The sequence below is a fragment of the Camponotus vicinus genome, unplaced genomic scaffold, assembly GCF_025532165.1.
Source record: "Camponotus vicinus isolate PSW18456_S1 unplaced genomic scaffold, iyCamVici1.0 SCAF_2, whole genome shotgun sequence".
NCBI lineage: Eukaryota > Metazoa > Arthropoda > Insecta > Hymenoptera > Formicidae > Camponotus > Camponotus vicinus.
In genome coordinates this window covers 11733899-11746484 of record NW_028141956.1, presented here as the reverse complement: position 1 = coordinate 11746484, position 12586 = coordinate 11733899, and the positions used below count along the sequence as shown (strand labels likewise).

At 37.5% G+C, this 12586-nt stretch overlaps 2 protein-coding genes and 1 long non-coding RNA gene across 8 annotated transcripts in view; 1 reads left to right on the top strand and 2 right to left on the bottom strand.

Annotated features, from left to right (window-relative positions):
- Positions 1–290: 290 nt before the first annotated feature.
- Aptx (aprataxin) lies at positions 291–1913 on the bottom strand. Its single transcript, XM_083091700.1, has 4 exons — positions 1548–1913; positions 918–1238; positions 622–755; positions 291–553 (listed from the first exon to the last, which is right to left on the bottom strand). The coding sequence occupies exons 2-4, from the start codon at positions 1205–1207 to the stop codon at positions 387–389; spliced, it is 591 nt and encodes a 196-aa protein (XP_082947826.1). The 5' UTR covers positions 1208–1238; positions 1548–1913; the 3' UTR covers positions 291–386.
- On the top strand, positions 1517–7685 carry LOC145967075 (uncharacterized). The gene is made up of 3 exons (XR_014437285.1): positions 1517–1993; positions 2247–2329; positions 7167–7685. It is a non-coding gene; the product is annotated as an uncharacterized LOC145967075 (long non-coding RNA).
- The window catches only part of LOC145967056 (uncharacterized), a 178097-nt gene continuing 168364 nt past the window's right edge, over positions 2854–12586 (bottom strand). For 5 of the 6 annotated variants that reach the window (XM_083091666.1, XM_083091664.1, XM_083091665.1 and 2 more), the window contains 9 exons: positions 12248–12544; positions 11694–12058; positions 11144–11434; positions 9327–9467; positions 8917–9100; positions 8547–8840; positions 7796–8400; positions 7187–7702; positions 2854–7036 (listed from right to left, as the gene is read on the bottom strand). In XM_083091666.1, coding sequence (XP_082947792.1) covers positions 6719–7036; positions 7187–7702; positions 7796–8400; positions 8547–8840; positions 8917–9100; positions 9327–9467; positions 11144–11434; positions 11694–12058; positions 12248–12544 — 3011 coding nt within the window. In that variant the 3' untranslated portion in view covers positions 2854–6718. The remainder of the gene's footprint in view (positions 7037–7186; positions 7703–7795; positions 8401–8546; positions 8841–8916; positions 9101–9326; positions 9468–11143; positions 11435–11693; positions 12059–12247; positions 12545–12586) is intronic. The other variant, XM_083091662.1, reaches the window with a different exon arrangement.

The following is a 12586-nucleotide window of genomic DNA, read 5'->3' as shown; positions in this document are numbered from 1 at the left end:
AAAAGTTCCTTCGATTTGACTTATTATGTAAGATTATATTTATGAGAAATATTAATTTATTTTTTAAAATAGTAATTTATGTAGCGTAAAAGAGTCTTAAATTGTATCGTGTATTAATATTTTATTTTATTTCTAAAATACATAATGTATCAAATACTTAAAATTTGCTAGTTTTTTATCAAGCCATACTGACATGATACATGATATAAAAATTCTTTTTAAATAATATATATGTAAGTATGTAATTCATTTTTTGGAAATAATTTATAATTTTCAAATCAAAGAGAAAAAAAATTAAACGTTACATTTTATATACATTCAAAACACAAATTAAATTACATTCACATACAGATTAGATTACATTTTATATATATTCAATGTTTTTATTACTTTTGTTTATCAATGTGTGTTAATATATGTCTCTTCAAAGCTGGCATATTTTTCGGTTGTAGTGTGCATTTGTGACATTTCAATTGCGTATTTAAGTATTCTTTGCATCTTTCAGGAGAAACTTTTTTGATTTCGCCTTCTTCGTGTAATTGTCGGGACACATCTAAAATTCAATCTGTATCTAAAACGCTTATCCAAATAAGGATATCGATTAGGATAAGGCTATCTGACCTGAAGAATGTAAAAAGAACGGTGTCGTAAATGAATTCCAATGATACTTAGTTTTAAGACAAGGACTATTGAAATCCGTGCTTATTACATGTAAATGCAGCCTTTGCATACTTGGCATCGCATGATAACCTATGCTATAAGAATTATAAAATAGTATAATTTTACTTATCAAATATACAATAATATAATTCAATTTATATAGATATTTTAAAATTATTTTAGAAGTCATTATATATTTATATTATTACTGTCATTATATTATGAATACTATTGTTTTATTTTAATCTAAAACTCACATGAATTCATGATCTGTTTGTTTTTCTACAAGATCACGAGCAATATTATGCATATGCATTAGCAAATCTTGATGATTCCTTTTCACTTGCCATATGGAAAAAATATCCTCTTTTGATAAAACCAAATAGTGAAATTGTGCTTTAGGATACTTATCTTTAATGGCAATTATTTTGTCATCTTCTTTGACTATATATTCAGGATCTTTCATTGATTTAAGTAAACCAGCAGTCCAGTGACTTTTATTTAAATCCTCTGATTTACTCGTATTCGATTCGGCTTTACGTTTCATTATCACAATTATATTTAAATTTCTTAAATACCTATGTAAAATAAATATAGATGATACATATAAATTACACCATTTTACAAAAAAGATACGAAAAAAAGATATAAATAAATTATTACACAGCAGATTAACAATTTACATTAATTTTGTGTAATAATATTTTTTTTATTATATATTTTAGAATTTTTAAGCATAAATATGAGAATCATCTTGTAGTTATTGTAAAATATATTTATCTTATAAATAATCATTTGTTAAATTAAAAATTATAATTAAAATTTATGTGTTGCCAATGAATGTTGACAAATTCATTCACTTAGAAAATAATTAATAATTTCTATACCTGACAATTTTGACACTTATACTGTCAGTTAGTTGCGAGGTTAATTCTTCTAACCTGACATGTGTTAAGTGATGTTATTTTTACCAGATTATACTTTGCATTTTGAATGCATCCTGAATTATGCACTTTGTGACAATTAAAAACATGCAAATATACTAATTTAGGAAAATGAACTGAGATAAATCCACTGCGCGACGAAATGATTGACTTCGTATTCTAGAAACAGCTGATTCCAGCGGCGTTTCGCAAACAGCTGATTGGAGTGTTCCGAAAACAGCTGTTATATAATGCTCCGCTTCTGACACAACTATAGTGTTCCGAAAATGGCTGATTGCACACTATTGTCTTTTATCATTGTTTTTTATCACCGACGAGATATTATTAAAGACCGATCGTCTTACGGAAATTAGTGTGACTGGAAAAAAACTTGCTGCATGTTATTGTAGGTAATAAAATAAAGATTTTCGACCATACAAAGGTATGGTCGATAAAATAATAAAATATTAATATTATATAAGTGATTTGATACAAATTACTTGATTACTTGATTTGATACAAATTAATTAATTGATATTTGATAAATTGTTTATTTTGTTATTTTTGTAACGGGTATATAAAAGATTTTATATTCTCGATAATAAATAACAATTGGATGATCTAAAATATTTGTAATTAAATAATTCTTGTAATTGTCTTCAGTATAATCAAAATGGCCGGTAATGTCATCAATCTTCTATTATTTCTGTGTCCAGCGAGCCCACTGGTAGTCAAGAAAATTTAAAGTAAGCTGTCTTTAATAATATCTCGTTATACTAAAATATTTTATATCAAATAATTAAATAGTTAAAATTTATTAAATTGTATTAAAATTTATTAAATTGAGATCTTTTGTAAATATGAGATATTTTATATTTTAGATTCTCACATATTATTTATTTATTAGAAAACATGTTTTATACATTTCGTTATACTTATCGTTATTGCATTAAATACAATTATAATAAATATCATTTATAATTTAACTTTTCTAATTTTTAAAAATAAAATTTTTGCATTTCAAAGATTGAAAATAATTTTTAAAATGTTAGGATCGCATTCTTGGAATTAAATTGTCAAAGGAAAGTAAACTCTTGAAAATTAGAAAAGTATCAAGAGATTAATAGCATAAAATGAACTTAGAAGAATCTAGGAATCTATGTTTTTTTAACTTTGCGATTATTTTTTGCTGATTAACTCCTTTCATTAATACTTTTTGATGCATAATTCTGATAATGATAATGTGAAAAATAGATAGAAAAAAGGCGAGTTTTAGCGAATAACTTTATATTTATTTATTTTACTCAAATGGAAGGCAATCGATAAATTCGCAACAAATAAAAATAAATAACACTCTCTCTAGCAATAATTACGTGATCATTACTTAAGAGTATATCATTACAATAAATTCAATGATACTTATAACAAAATACTTATGTATACCATCTTCTTCTTCTTGCAATGCGCGTATAAAATGTGTGTTCACGTGCGACACTATTATATTTCTTTCCTCTTGATGCAATCGCGCGGTTCATTATATACTTGCTGAAGCTCTGTATATTATGTATAGATGCGATCGGTTTATGTGCTTTACACCTTGCTTGGCTGCGTTTATTTCATTCTTGGTTGCTCTCGCAAGTTATAAAGATTCATTATTCACACGTATACGCACATACACCGCAGACGCACTACACACGACAGACTACCAGATTCGCACAGCCTGACAGATCGATCAATCATCGGCAAAATCATGATGAACGACTTGTAATTGAAATAATTATGCGATTACAACGTTAAGCATGGTGCTCGCTGCGACACGAATTCGATAAAATAGAGACGCGATCTTTTACAAGAATCTGATTTTTTCATTATATGATCGCACATCTTTTTATTCTAAATAAATTTGTTACGTCAAGCTCGCCGCTGCATAACACACACACACACACACACACACACACACACACACACACACACACACACACACACACACACACACTTGCGCGCACGCGTACACTATCTCTCTTTCTTTCTCACTTTTTTTAATCTCTCTTTCTAATATTATATATGTACAATATTTTACAGAACAATAAAACTTTTATTGTCATGGCAAGGGATGGTGAGATGTGAGATGTGAATTTTCTAAGTGATGCTAATAGCAAGGGATATTCATTTTTGGCACCTTTGTTGTTCACCCCGATGCCATGTTCCGTTTGCTTTGACAGACATCGCTGTTTCAGGCCATACTTTAAGAGTACTTAAGAGTATCATTAACTTGGAAGTTTAAAAGCGACTTTAACGATACGATTCAGGATTGGAAACTTTAGACAACGGCAGAAGAAAGCGATTAAAAAATGAGACATTAAATGCAAGTGTTAGTAAAACACGATTACAAAGCGATCTTTGTTGAATCGACAGCATTGCAAATTGATTACCAGCGTAAGAGCCACTTGATATGAAAAAAATATTTTTGAGAGCTCTGATACTATTTATATGCTATTTATAAAAGTATCCAAGTGATCGAGATCGGTTCTATTGGCACGATTGGTATGAATCTCAAGACTATGAAATTCATAAGATTTGCGGAATCAAGTTCGCTTATCAGTACGATAAAAATAATAAATGTTTCTGCGTTAGGCTGTAAAAGTCAAGACTTCTGACTGGGGAAAAGGAAGACTCCTAATTAAATGCACTGAGTTTGGGTTAATTACTTCTGCACGTGTCTCGACGAATTCGAATTCAATGATACATGTTCTCGCGTTTCTCATCTCTCTATTAGGCGCTCTCGCGCACACGGAACATGGCAGTACCTCGAGATCTTAAGAATTCTCCGTGGAACATGAATATGTTTGGAATGTTGCATTTTTTCTTTTGCTTCTTCTCTGGTAAACGTGGGAACAGGAAATGATGATCGCGGGCCAATGCCATTTCACTAATTAGACTATGAAAACAAACTTCGTTAATCTTTTCTCATTCGAAACTAATAACTCATTCGAATATAATATATTCTCTCTCATTCTTCATACTATACAATATCAGTCCCGCATGGAACTAAAAATTTCGCCGTGAATTGACACTTCGAGGCACGTCCATCGCGAGGTAAACTCGGAACGCTATATAGGGCTTTTTAAAAATTACAACCACGATATTTTTCAAAGAGAATCGATCGCAGTATATTGGGGTTTCAAATAGCACCATCGCTGTCCATAAACATTAACACATATTACACACACACACATACATAAAAAAAATCTGTAGCTGTCTATAATATTTTAACAAAATATCGACGTATTTGTTATTAAGTTTTATGAAAAATATTGATATTTTAAGATACTACAAATATATAAAAAGAAATTTTTTTAGATAAAAAGTATCTAAATTTTGAAATAATTAGAAGCAAAAACATTACATTATACAATTATATATTATTATATAAAAAATATTTCCACATATTTCTACATTATTTAAATGTTTGCTGGATTTTTTCAAAGATGAGATTTGTCATGCAAAATGTTATCATTTTTTCATGTTGCAATTAAGCCGAGATTTTCTTATATTTTCACAGATAAGCATCCACGCTCTTTAAGACAATTTCCCATACACACACACACACACACACACAACATACATACATACATATTCTTTCTCTTATAACCGAGCTCGCCGGCGCAGTCCTTCGTCGTTACGTCAACGCGTGAAGCCGCTTGGTCTTCGAAGAACGTTTCAGAAATATACACGGCTATAGAGTTTTACAAAGTAACTGTATAGCCCGACACAACATTTCCGAGACAAGATTCTTCGATTAATATAGCAATCGTTCATGCGATGTGCGTAGTGATTGCGGCTCGTGATACGCGTGGCTTTGATCTCTCTTGTTCGTAGTTTGGAAACATGGAATGTTACAAAACATCTCAAAAAGATTAATTAGTCGCGGGAGAAGGATCGAAGGACTGCACCGTGGCAACCGATCCCGGCACGATTGTGCAGCTTGTTCGCGCGCAGCCTTTCCCACGATTTTTCTCATCTCTATTATTAATGATTATCGATTAAAATACGCAATAATTCCTAACATCACATGCTCTGTAGCTTAGAAAATATTTATAGCTGCGCTGAAAAGTCCTTGAACTCGCGTATCTGAACGTTAGTTGACTCGCAGACGTCAAGCGCATATAAGTATATTTTACATATGTGTATACGTATATATATGCGTATATATGTATACTTTTACATAATAATAATTATTATTATCGTATTATATTAGATTTTGTAAGTATATATAATTATGCGGTTATGTTACGATTGATTACAATTAAGGGAGAGCGGAGGATAGCGATTTAGGGGGCGGAAAATTTATTTGAGAAGATCATATATATACGCAGTATTTCTCATCTTTTGTTTGACACACACGATATTTCTCGCAATTATTAAAAGCAACACACGACTGAACAGTAAAAACTAGCTTAAAAATGTATAATAAGCAGATTCTTTGGAGAATTTTGAAAGCATTGCAATTGTTTCCAGAACTATCGTCCTTTTTCCCTTTAATATATAAGAGCGTTCACTCTAATTCTCGCACATTGCTATTTAATCGAGGATTTTAATTTTACATGAATGCAAGAAGGGAAACACTCACAAAGCTCATTTTAAGCATTTATCGGATGATTATTTCGCGAAAACGATCGTATTTATCGATCAAAATAACAATGTGTAATTAGTAGTCATTGATCGAGGAAGAATGCGCGATAACACGCGCGTCAAACATTGTAAGGACTGGTCCATATTCTTCTCGTTCTTGCTTGTTATTTACGATTACGATTGCGTTACTATCTTTTTCAGCAGTATGATTATGTTTTCAATACTTAACCTGTGCTGCAAAAAACGTGCTGAAACACTTTTTATCTCGATGCGCGCGTATAAGTACATGTTCGATGTAACGTCGATATGCTCGTCATAAGATGCATCAGAGGTAAAGAGGGATGTCGCAAAACGAGTTATATAAAATGCACCGGATAAATCCGACCAAATGGATATAATAATCTGACTATTCGCATCCCTTTGTCTCTTTCTCTCGAATTATATTTTTGTTTGCTTACCGAGAATTAAGTACATAATGCCGGATTACGAAAAAGTATCTTGGGCTAGGTCGCGAAGTCTACTTTGTCCCATGTCATTGGAGATAAATCGGATGACATCTTGAAATCGGAGTCTTCCATGTTAAAGAGATCAAAGGAGTATTGATTGCTGCCTAAGAGCGGATCATAGATATCTGTGGCGGACGAGAGACTAATCGACGGCATGGTAGATTGATGGTTGGATGACGACAATGTTGTAGAAGTTGTGGGCGATTGCGGCATCAGAGAGTCTAGCCAATCAGGATCGTCCATATCCATTGGCATGTCACAGTCCAACTGGACAAAATCCATTGGATCTAACGTTTCCAAATCCAATCCTAGTTCCTGAAGAATAAAATATCAATTAGAATAATAGCGCTATATATATTTTCACTTTTGATAATTGTATTACATATTATTTTAATTATTAAGTCAGAACATAATTTTCTTTATTCTCAATACAATTTTTTCCCAGAGGAAAAAAGGAAGACTTACTTTGAGATCCAAATTCGCATTATCTGAAGAAGTCACTTCTTGCGGTGGCTGAGGATCTGGAGATGCTTGATGCGTCGATTGAGGACTGAGCAACATAGCAGTGTCCATTTCGGCCTCGGTATTCAAGAGATCCGTACTAAAGGACGAGATCTCCTCCTGCTGTTGCAATTGTTGCAACGCATTGGGTAATTGAATGGAAAATGCCGTTAACGGCAACGGCGGCGGCGGTGGCGGTGCCGGTGTTGATGGACTTGAGCAACCGCTCTGGGATACTTCCATCGGTATCGGACTGATGGGACTCATTGGACTAGCGGCTGTAAAGACCAAGGATTGAGTTGGACTGTCCGCCGGCGCGGTAAAAACCAGATTCTGTTGTAGCTGACGATTCGGAGTCGTAGGAGTAGCCGGATCTTGCGCGGCACTCGGCGGTAATTCGCCATTCTTGATGAGAATTTCTAATACATCGTCAACCACTTGGCTCTTTATGTGATTTTTCTGAACCGGCTCGATTTTAACCTAAAAATGCGCATAATTATAACGTTATAGATTTATAAAACATTAGAAGAAATGTTGAAAATGATGAAAAAAAATTGAAAATTATGATTATACCTTCAATAACTTAGCGGCTTCGTCGTATTGCGGCGGTGGCGGCTTACTGTCATCAGAGGTAGTAGTTTGTTGTTGTTGTTGAGCTTGTGCCTGAGCCATAAGAGCACCGAGCAATGAGCCATTCAGCTTGGTCGGTTTTGCCAGATTTAGAACGATCGCTGTAGGTATTTGAACAGTAGTGCTATTCTTGGACTGATTTTTCTTGTTGTTAATTGCAGTTAGAGTCGCAGAATCGAGAATGGCGGTCGCATTATTTGGCTGTGCCTGTAAAAAGGCCGCGAGACTCGCTTTCGCATTGAGTTGTTGGATTGTGGCTTGTTGTTGCGTTTGTTGCTGTGATTGTTGTTGATTCTGTTGTTGTTGTTGTTGTTGTTGCTGCTGCTGCTGCTGTTGTAGGTGTTGAAGCTGTTGTAAATGTAACTGTAATTGTTGCTGTTGCATTTTATTTTGTATGTGTTGCTGGAGGACCAGCTTCTCGGCGCGCACCGTGGCTGGCTGCGTCTGGCGGATTTGCTGAAGCTGTTGTTGCGACTTGTACAGCTCGCGTTGTAACTCCTCTATCCGTCTCCTCTGCACCTTGATGATATCATCTCCTGAAACACGAACTACGTCGTAAAAACACCCACGTGTATGTTGTCTCTCGAATCAATGGCCTCGCTTGAAAGTCTCATAGTCTTTCTCGCACGCGCACACCAAAAATTTAAAGTAGTGTTTAATATAACAAAGAGGTATTGAGATGACGTTTTTTTACCTGGCGGACTCGACGGATCATCGTGCTCGCTACTGTGAGGCGAGGCGGTTCGTGGACTATTTGGTTCGTCCTTCACGATACAACTTGGACTCTTGGCTTGAGAACTGGACTCGTCCGTTGCCATCGGGCCAGGCGTATCCATTAAAATGTGACCCATATGCGTTACATGCGGTCCGTTGGACATTGAGTTGCTACTAGATGATTCCGTGAAGGGCTTTAATCGCTCAATCAATTGCGGTTTCGATCCCGACACCGGCAAATTCCGTCGTTTCAATTCCACCTTGAGATCGCTCACTGTGAGTGCAATGCGCGAAATTATTTTCTCCTCTTTATGTCGAATTTTTCTCGTATTTGTGATGTATTTTGATACCTTTCATGTCCTCCAGCTTGCCTAAGGGCCTCAACGGAGGCTGCTCCGAAGGATTGTTCGAAGAATTTGAAGGAGCTGGACTGGCAGCGTTTGCACTGCTTCCGCTCACGCTACCAGCATCACTTGCACTGCTACTTGTAAGTGACAGTGGCTTCTGCGCGGCCGGCAAGATAATCTGTGGATACTGAATAAAAAAAAATGTTTTAATCTTGTAGCTTCATCAATAGAATATTCGTTTCACATTAAATGCTTTAATATACTTAAAGAGTGAAAATTCTTTGGAAATTTTTTCAATAAGGCCTTTCAGAAACAATATAAAATGATAAAATAGTATTCTGTGCGAAAAATTGACATAAATGTCGAATTTTTTATTATAAAAAATTTGACTGTTACATTGCACGCGTCAGTACCTTGTGCTGCCACTCGAGTTGCCATTGGAGGAACAGTTGCTGCTGCTGCAGGAGCAGTTCATAACTGGTCTCACCGGGTTGCGCGACGCCAAGACCGGAAGTGCTAGACGACACTGGTGTCTTCTGCGCGTTTGGGGGACCCTACAGCAAAGAGTCGAGTTGTGCTATATTGTGAAGAAAATATGAAGAAACCCAACGCGCGTTTAACCACTCGTTCGCTTCACGATCGAACAAGCCTGATGATACAAAACTCGAAAAATAAAACCTGTCTTTTTGCATCTCGATTTACGTAACGCTATTCACACTCGGTCAACAGATTTGAGATACTTTTTCTGACATCACTGTCTGGCGTTCTGGTGCATCGCGAAGGAGAAGACGAAGGTAGGTGACGTAGCTCTGCTTCAGGCCGCACCGAGTGATAAATGATACATCAAGATGTTTTCTGCGCCCTCATTTGCACGCCCATTCCCGGCTCGCTTTCACACCGGCCAAACCGTATCTCGGGTGTTTTGGGCCTGGGCGACTCGGCCGCTCCGTTCGGTTCGGCTCGGCTCGGGGAGGAGGAAACCCCGAGCGGATAGTCCGCTCTCGCCGCTCGTTCCCTGGCTTCCTCCGTTCTTAGGTGCAATTAGCGCTCGAATTACTCAGAGCTAACGAGGTGGGTCCTGAGTCCCCCTCTTTCTCTCTCTCGCCCTCTCTCGGAAGATCGCGAGAGTTAATCACCCGATACGATCTCCCTTCGAGGAGTTGCTCCTCCGGGCCCCGGTCTGTCCACCGCAGCAGTCCACTGGAGTCGAGATTCACGGTCCGTGCTCCGTATTCGTTTTTACCTTGCCTTCTTCCTACTCGGCCACCTCCTCCGCTCTTCTTCTTGCTCTCGAGCCGTCCTTTTTGCTCGTCTCATCTTTTTGCCGTGCTTGTTGCCACGCCGAAATGCGGCTTCTCCGTTAGCCCGCACTGGCCGGGTACGGGAACTAGTTTGTAGTGCCACCCGGCGATCCCGGGTACACGATAATTATCGCGCGCCTCTGTATATACACTTCGGCCGTGCCTCGATCGAAGAAGATACTTTGCATCTCGTCCGTGGCGTTTTAGCCGTTTATCATGACTGAGGAATTTCCGGTAAAATTTTTTTCTCTCGAATTTTATGCCGAAAGACAGTTTAAGCCAAAAACTTTTGAGATATACGCTACTATATTAATAAAAACTAATAAATAATATTTTAATGGAAAATTATATTTAATTAGATTTGATTAGAGTAATCTTTCTGTATTTCAGTTATTGTTAATCTTTACATTTTATCCTTTAAATTAATTATTAAATAAGAAAATAATTTTAGCACAAATATAGAATGTAGAAATTATTGTTTCTATTTTAATACTATTAATTGTTTAATATTACTAATTAATATTTATATGTAATAAACAGATTGTGTGATTAAAAAAAGTATCCGAATTTTCGATTCATCAATCAAGTTTGCTATTACGCAACATGCATCATGTTTAAAGATTCACAAGACGCAAATGTGAACAGTGATGTCAGAATTTCGATGCTCTTCGAGAATGGCCCTTAATAACTTTCATCACGATTCAATAGTTATTACGAAGACATAATGCGCTCCGTGTAATAAAATCGATATCTCCAGATGAGAACGAACAATATCATTCTGCAGCTCTTGGCGATAAAGAAAAAAAAAGAAGAAAATAATGAAACTCGCAAACGTTTCGCGTATTGCTCTCATTTATGCAAGTCACATAGAATGACACGGTTGTTCTCGTCGTCGAAATGTTGACATAATAAATTGAAAGCGAACTTACTTTGTACTCGTGGAATTTAATCGTGCGGGTCTTGGGCTGGCTCTTGGTCTTTGACTTCTTTCTGTTCTTGTCCTTTCCGGGGGCGTCGCTCCTTTGGCACGTGGTGACGGCGGCAATCGGGCTCGGCTGGGGCCGCGGGGTGATCGCCGCCGGCGGCGGCGCCGGGGGCGACGCTATCGAGATGTTGGACAGAGGGCTCAGGCTGGATGTGGTTGAGCCCAGGGACATCGGGCTCGGCGCCGGCGCCAGTGGCAGGAGGGTTGTCGACGGGCCATTTGTCGTCTGACTCGCCTATTAAAAAGAGAGAACGAGAAATCGCCCGGTAGTTTTTTGAACTTCCATAATGAGATCCGTGATATAGATTGCTATCAATGTAATTGTTGACAACTTTCTAATTATGCACTAGAGAATTATCGTCGCAATCAATCGCTTGATTAATGCTTTTATTGTCGTTTAGCTCTTTAAAAATAAATCAACCTTATAACGAAGCTACTGTAATACCCGTCACAACGAATCGAAAGAATTACCATCATTGCTACTTTGAATTTACCTGCGTAGACGTGTGCTGCTGAGCCTGCTGAATTTGTTGCTGTTGACTTTGCTGTTGCGAGCCTACAACGGTGTTGCAAAGCTCGGCGAAGGTCTGTATCGTCGATTCCGTGGATGTCTGCTGAAACACGGGAGACGTCGACGATACCACAACGGCGCCGCCGGTTGTGGGTATGCTGAGGGAAACTGTGACGATGCCCGCGGAGGCCGCCGCGGTTTCCAGAACGTCCGACGATCGCGACTCCAATTGCGGTGAGGGCGCGCCCTCCGAACTTTGGGAGTCATCCTCGAAGGTAATGTAGTGGTCCGGATGCTGGGGCTTCGTCACTTGCCCCTCGCAGGTGGCCTTGAAGGGAATGTGACCCTCTAGGGGGAGAATTAAATCGTAAAGTAATTGAAGATTGCAAAAACTTAATATAACTTTGTATGTGACGTAACGTTAACTAATAATAAAGCATAGTAAATCTACTTATTTTTATATACATTGCATTTTTTTACATCATAAATAATCATATCATTATTTTATTTTAGTACAGGCTGTCGAGATAGAGATACCTTTGACTGCCCTCTCGATGGGCTCTTCAGTATGAAGGATATTCTTTTGGATGAGTTCGAGCGGTCCGGGTCGATGACTGAGCTGATCGTTCAGATGATCGGCTAGCCTGGCCTTCTTCAGCATCCGTTGCCGCTCGGCCAGACTCGGATCCACGTGACCCACATCTTCGAGGATGTGCTGTCGGACGAGCTCGTCCCTACCTGGTCTCTGCTGGATCTTCGCCTTCAGCAGATCGCCTGTCTTTGCTCGCTCCAGCTGCTTCCGTTGCTCGTGAAACGCCGGTGGCGTTTTCAGCGCTGCGTGTGCGAGAAGGAAAACATCCTTGTCTCTCATATCGT

Coding starts and splice junctions, on each gene's coding strand:
- Aptx (XM_083091700.1), bottom strand. CDS start 1,207: ATGAAACGTAAAGCCGAATCGAATACGAGTAAATCAGAGGATTTAAAT. Junction 756..917: donor CAAACAGATCATGAATTCAT/GTGAGTTTTAGA, acceptor TAATTCTTATAG/CATAGGTTATCATGCGATGC. Junction 554..621: donor GTTCTTTTTACATTCTTCAG/GTCAGATAGCCT, acceptor ATTGAATTTTAG/ATGTGTCCCGACAATTACAC.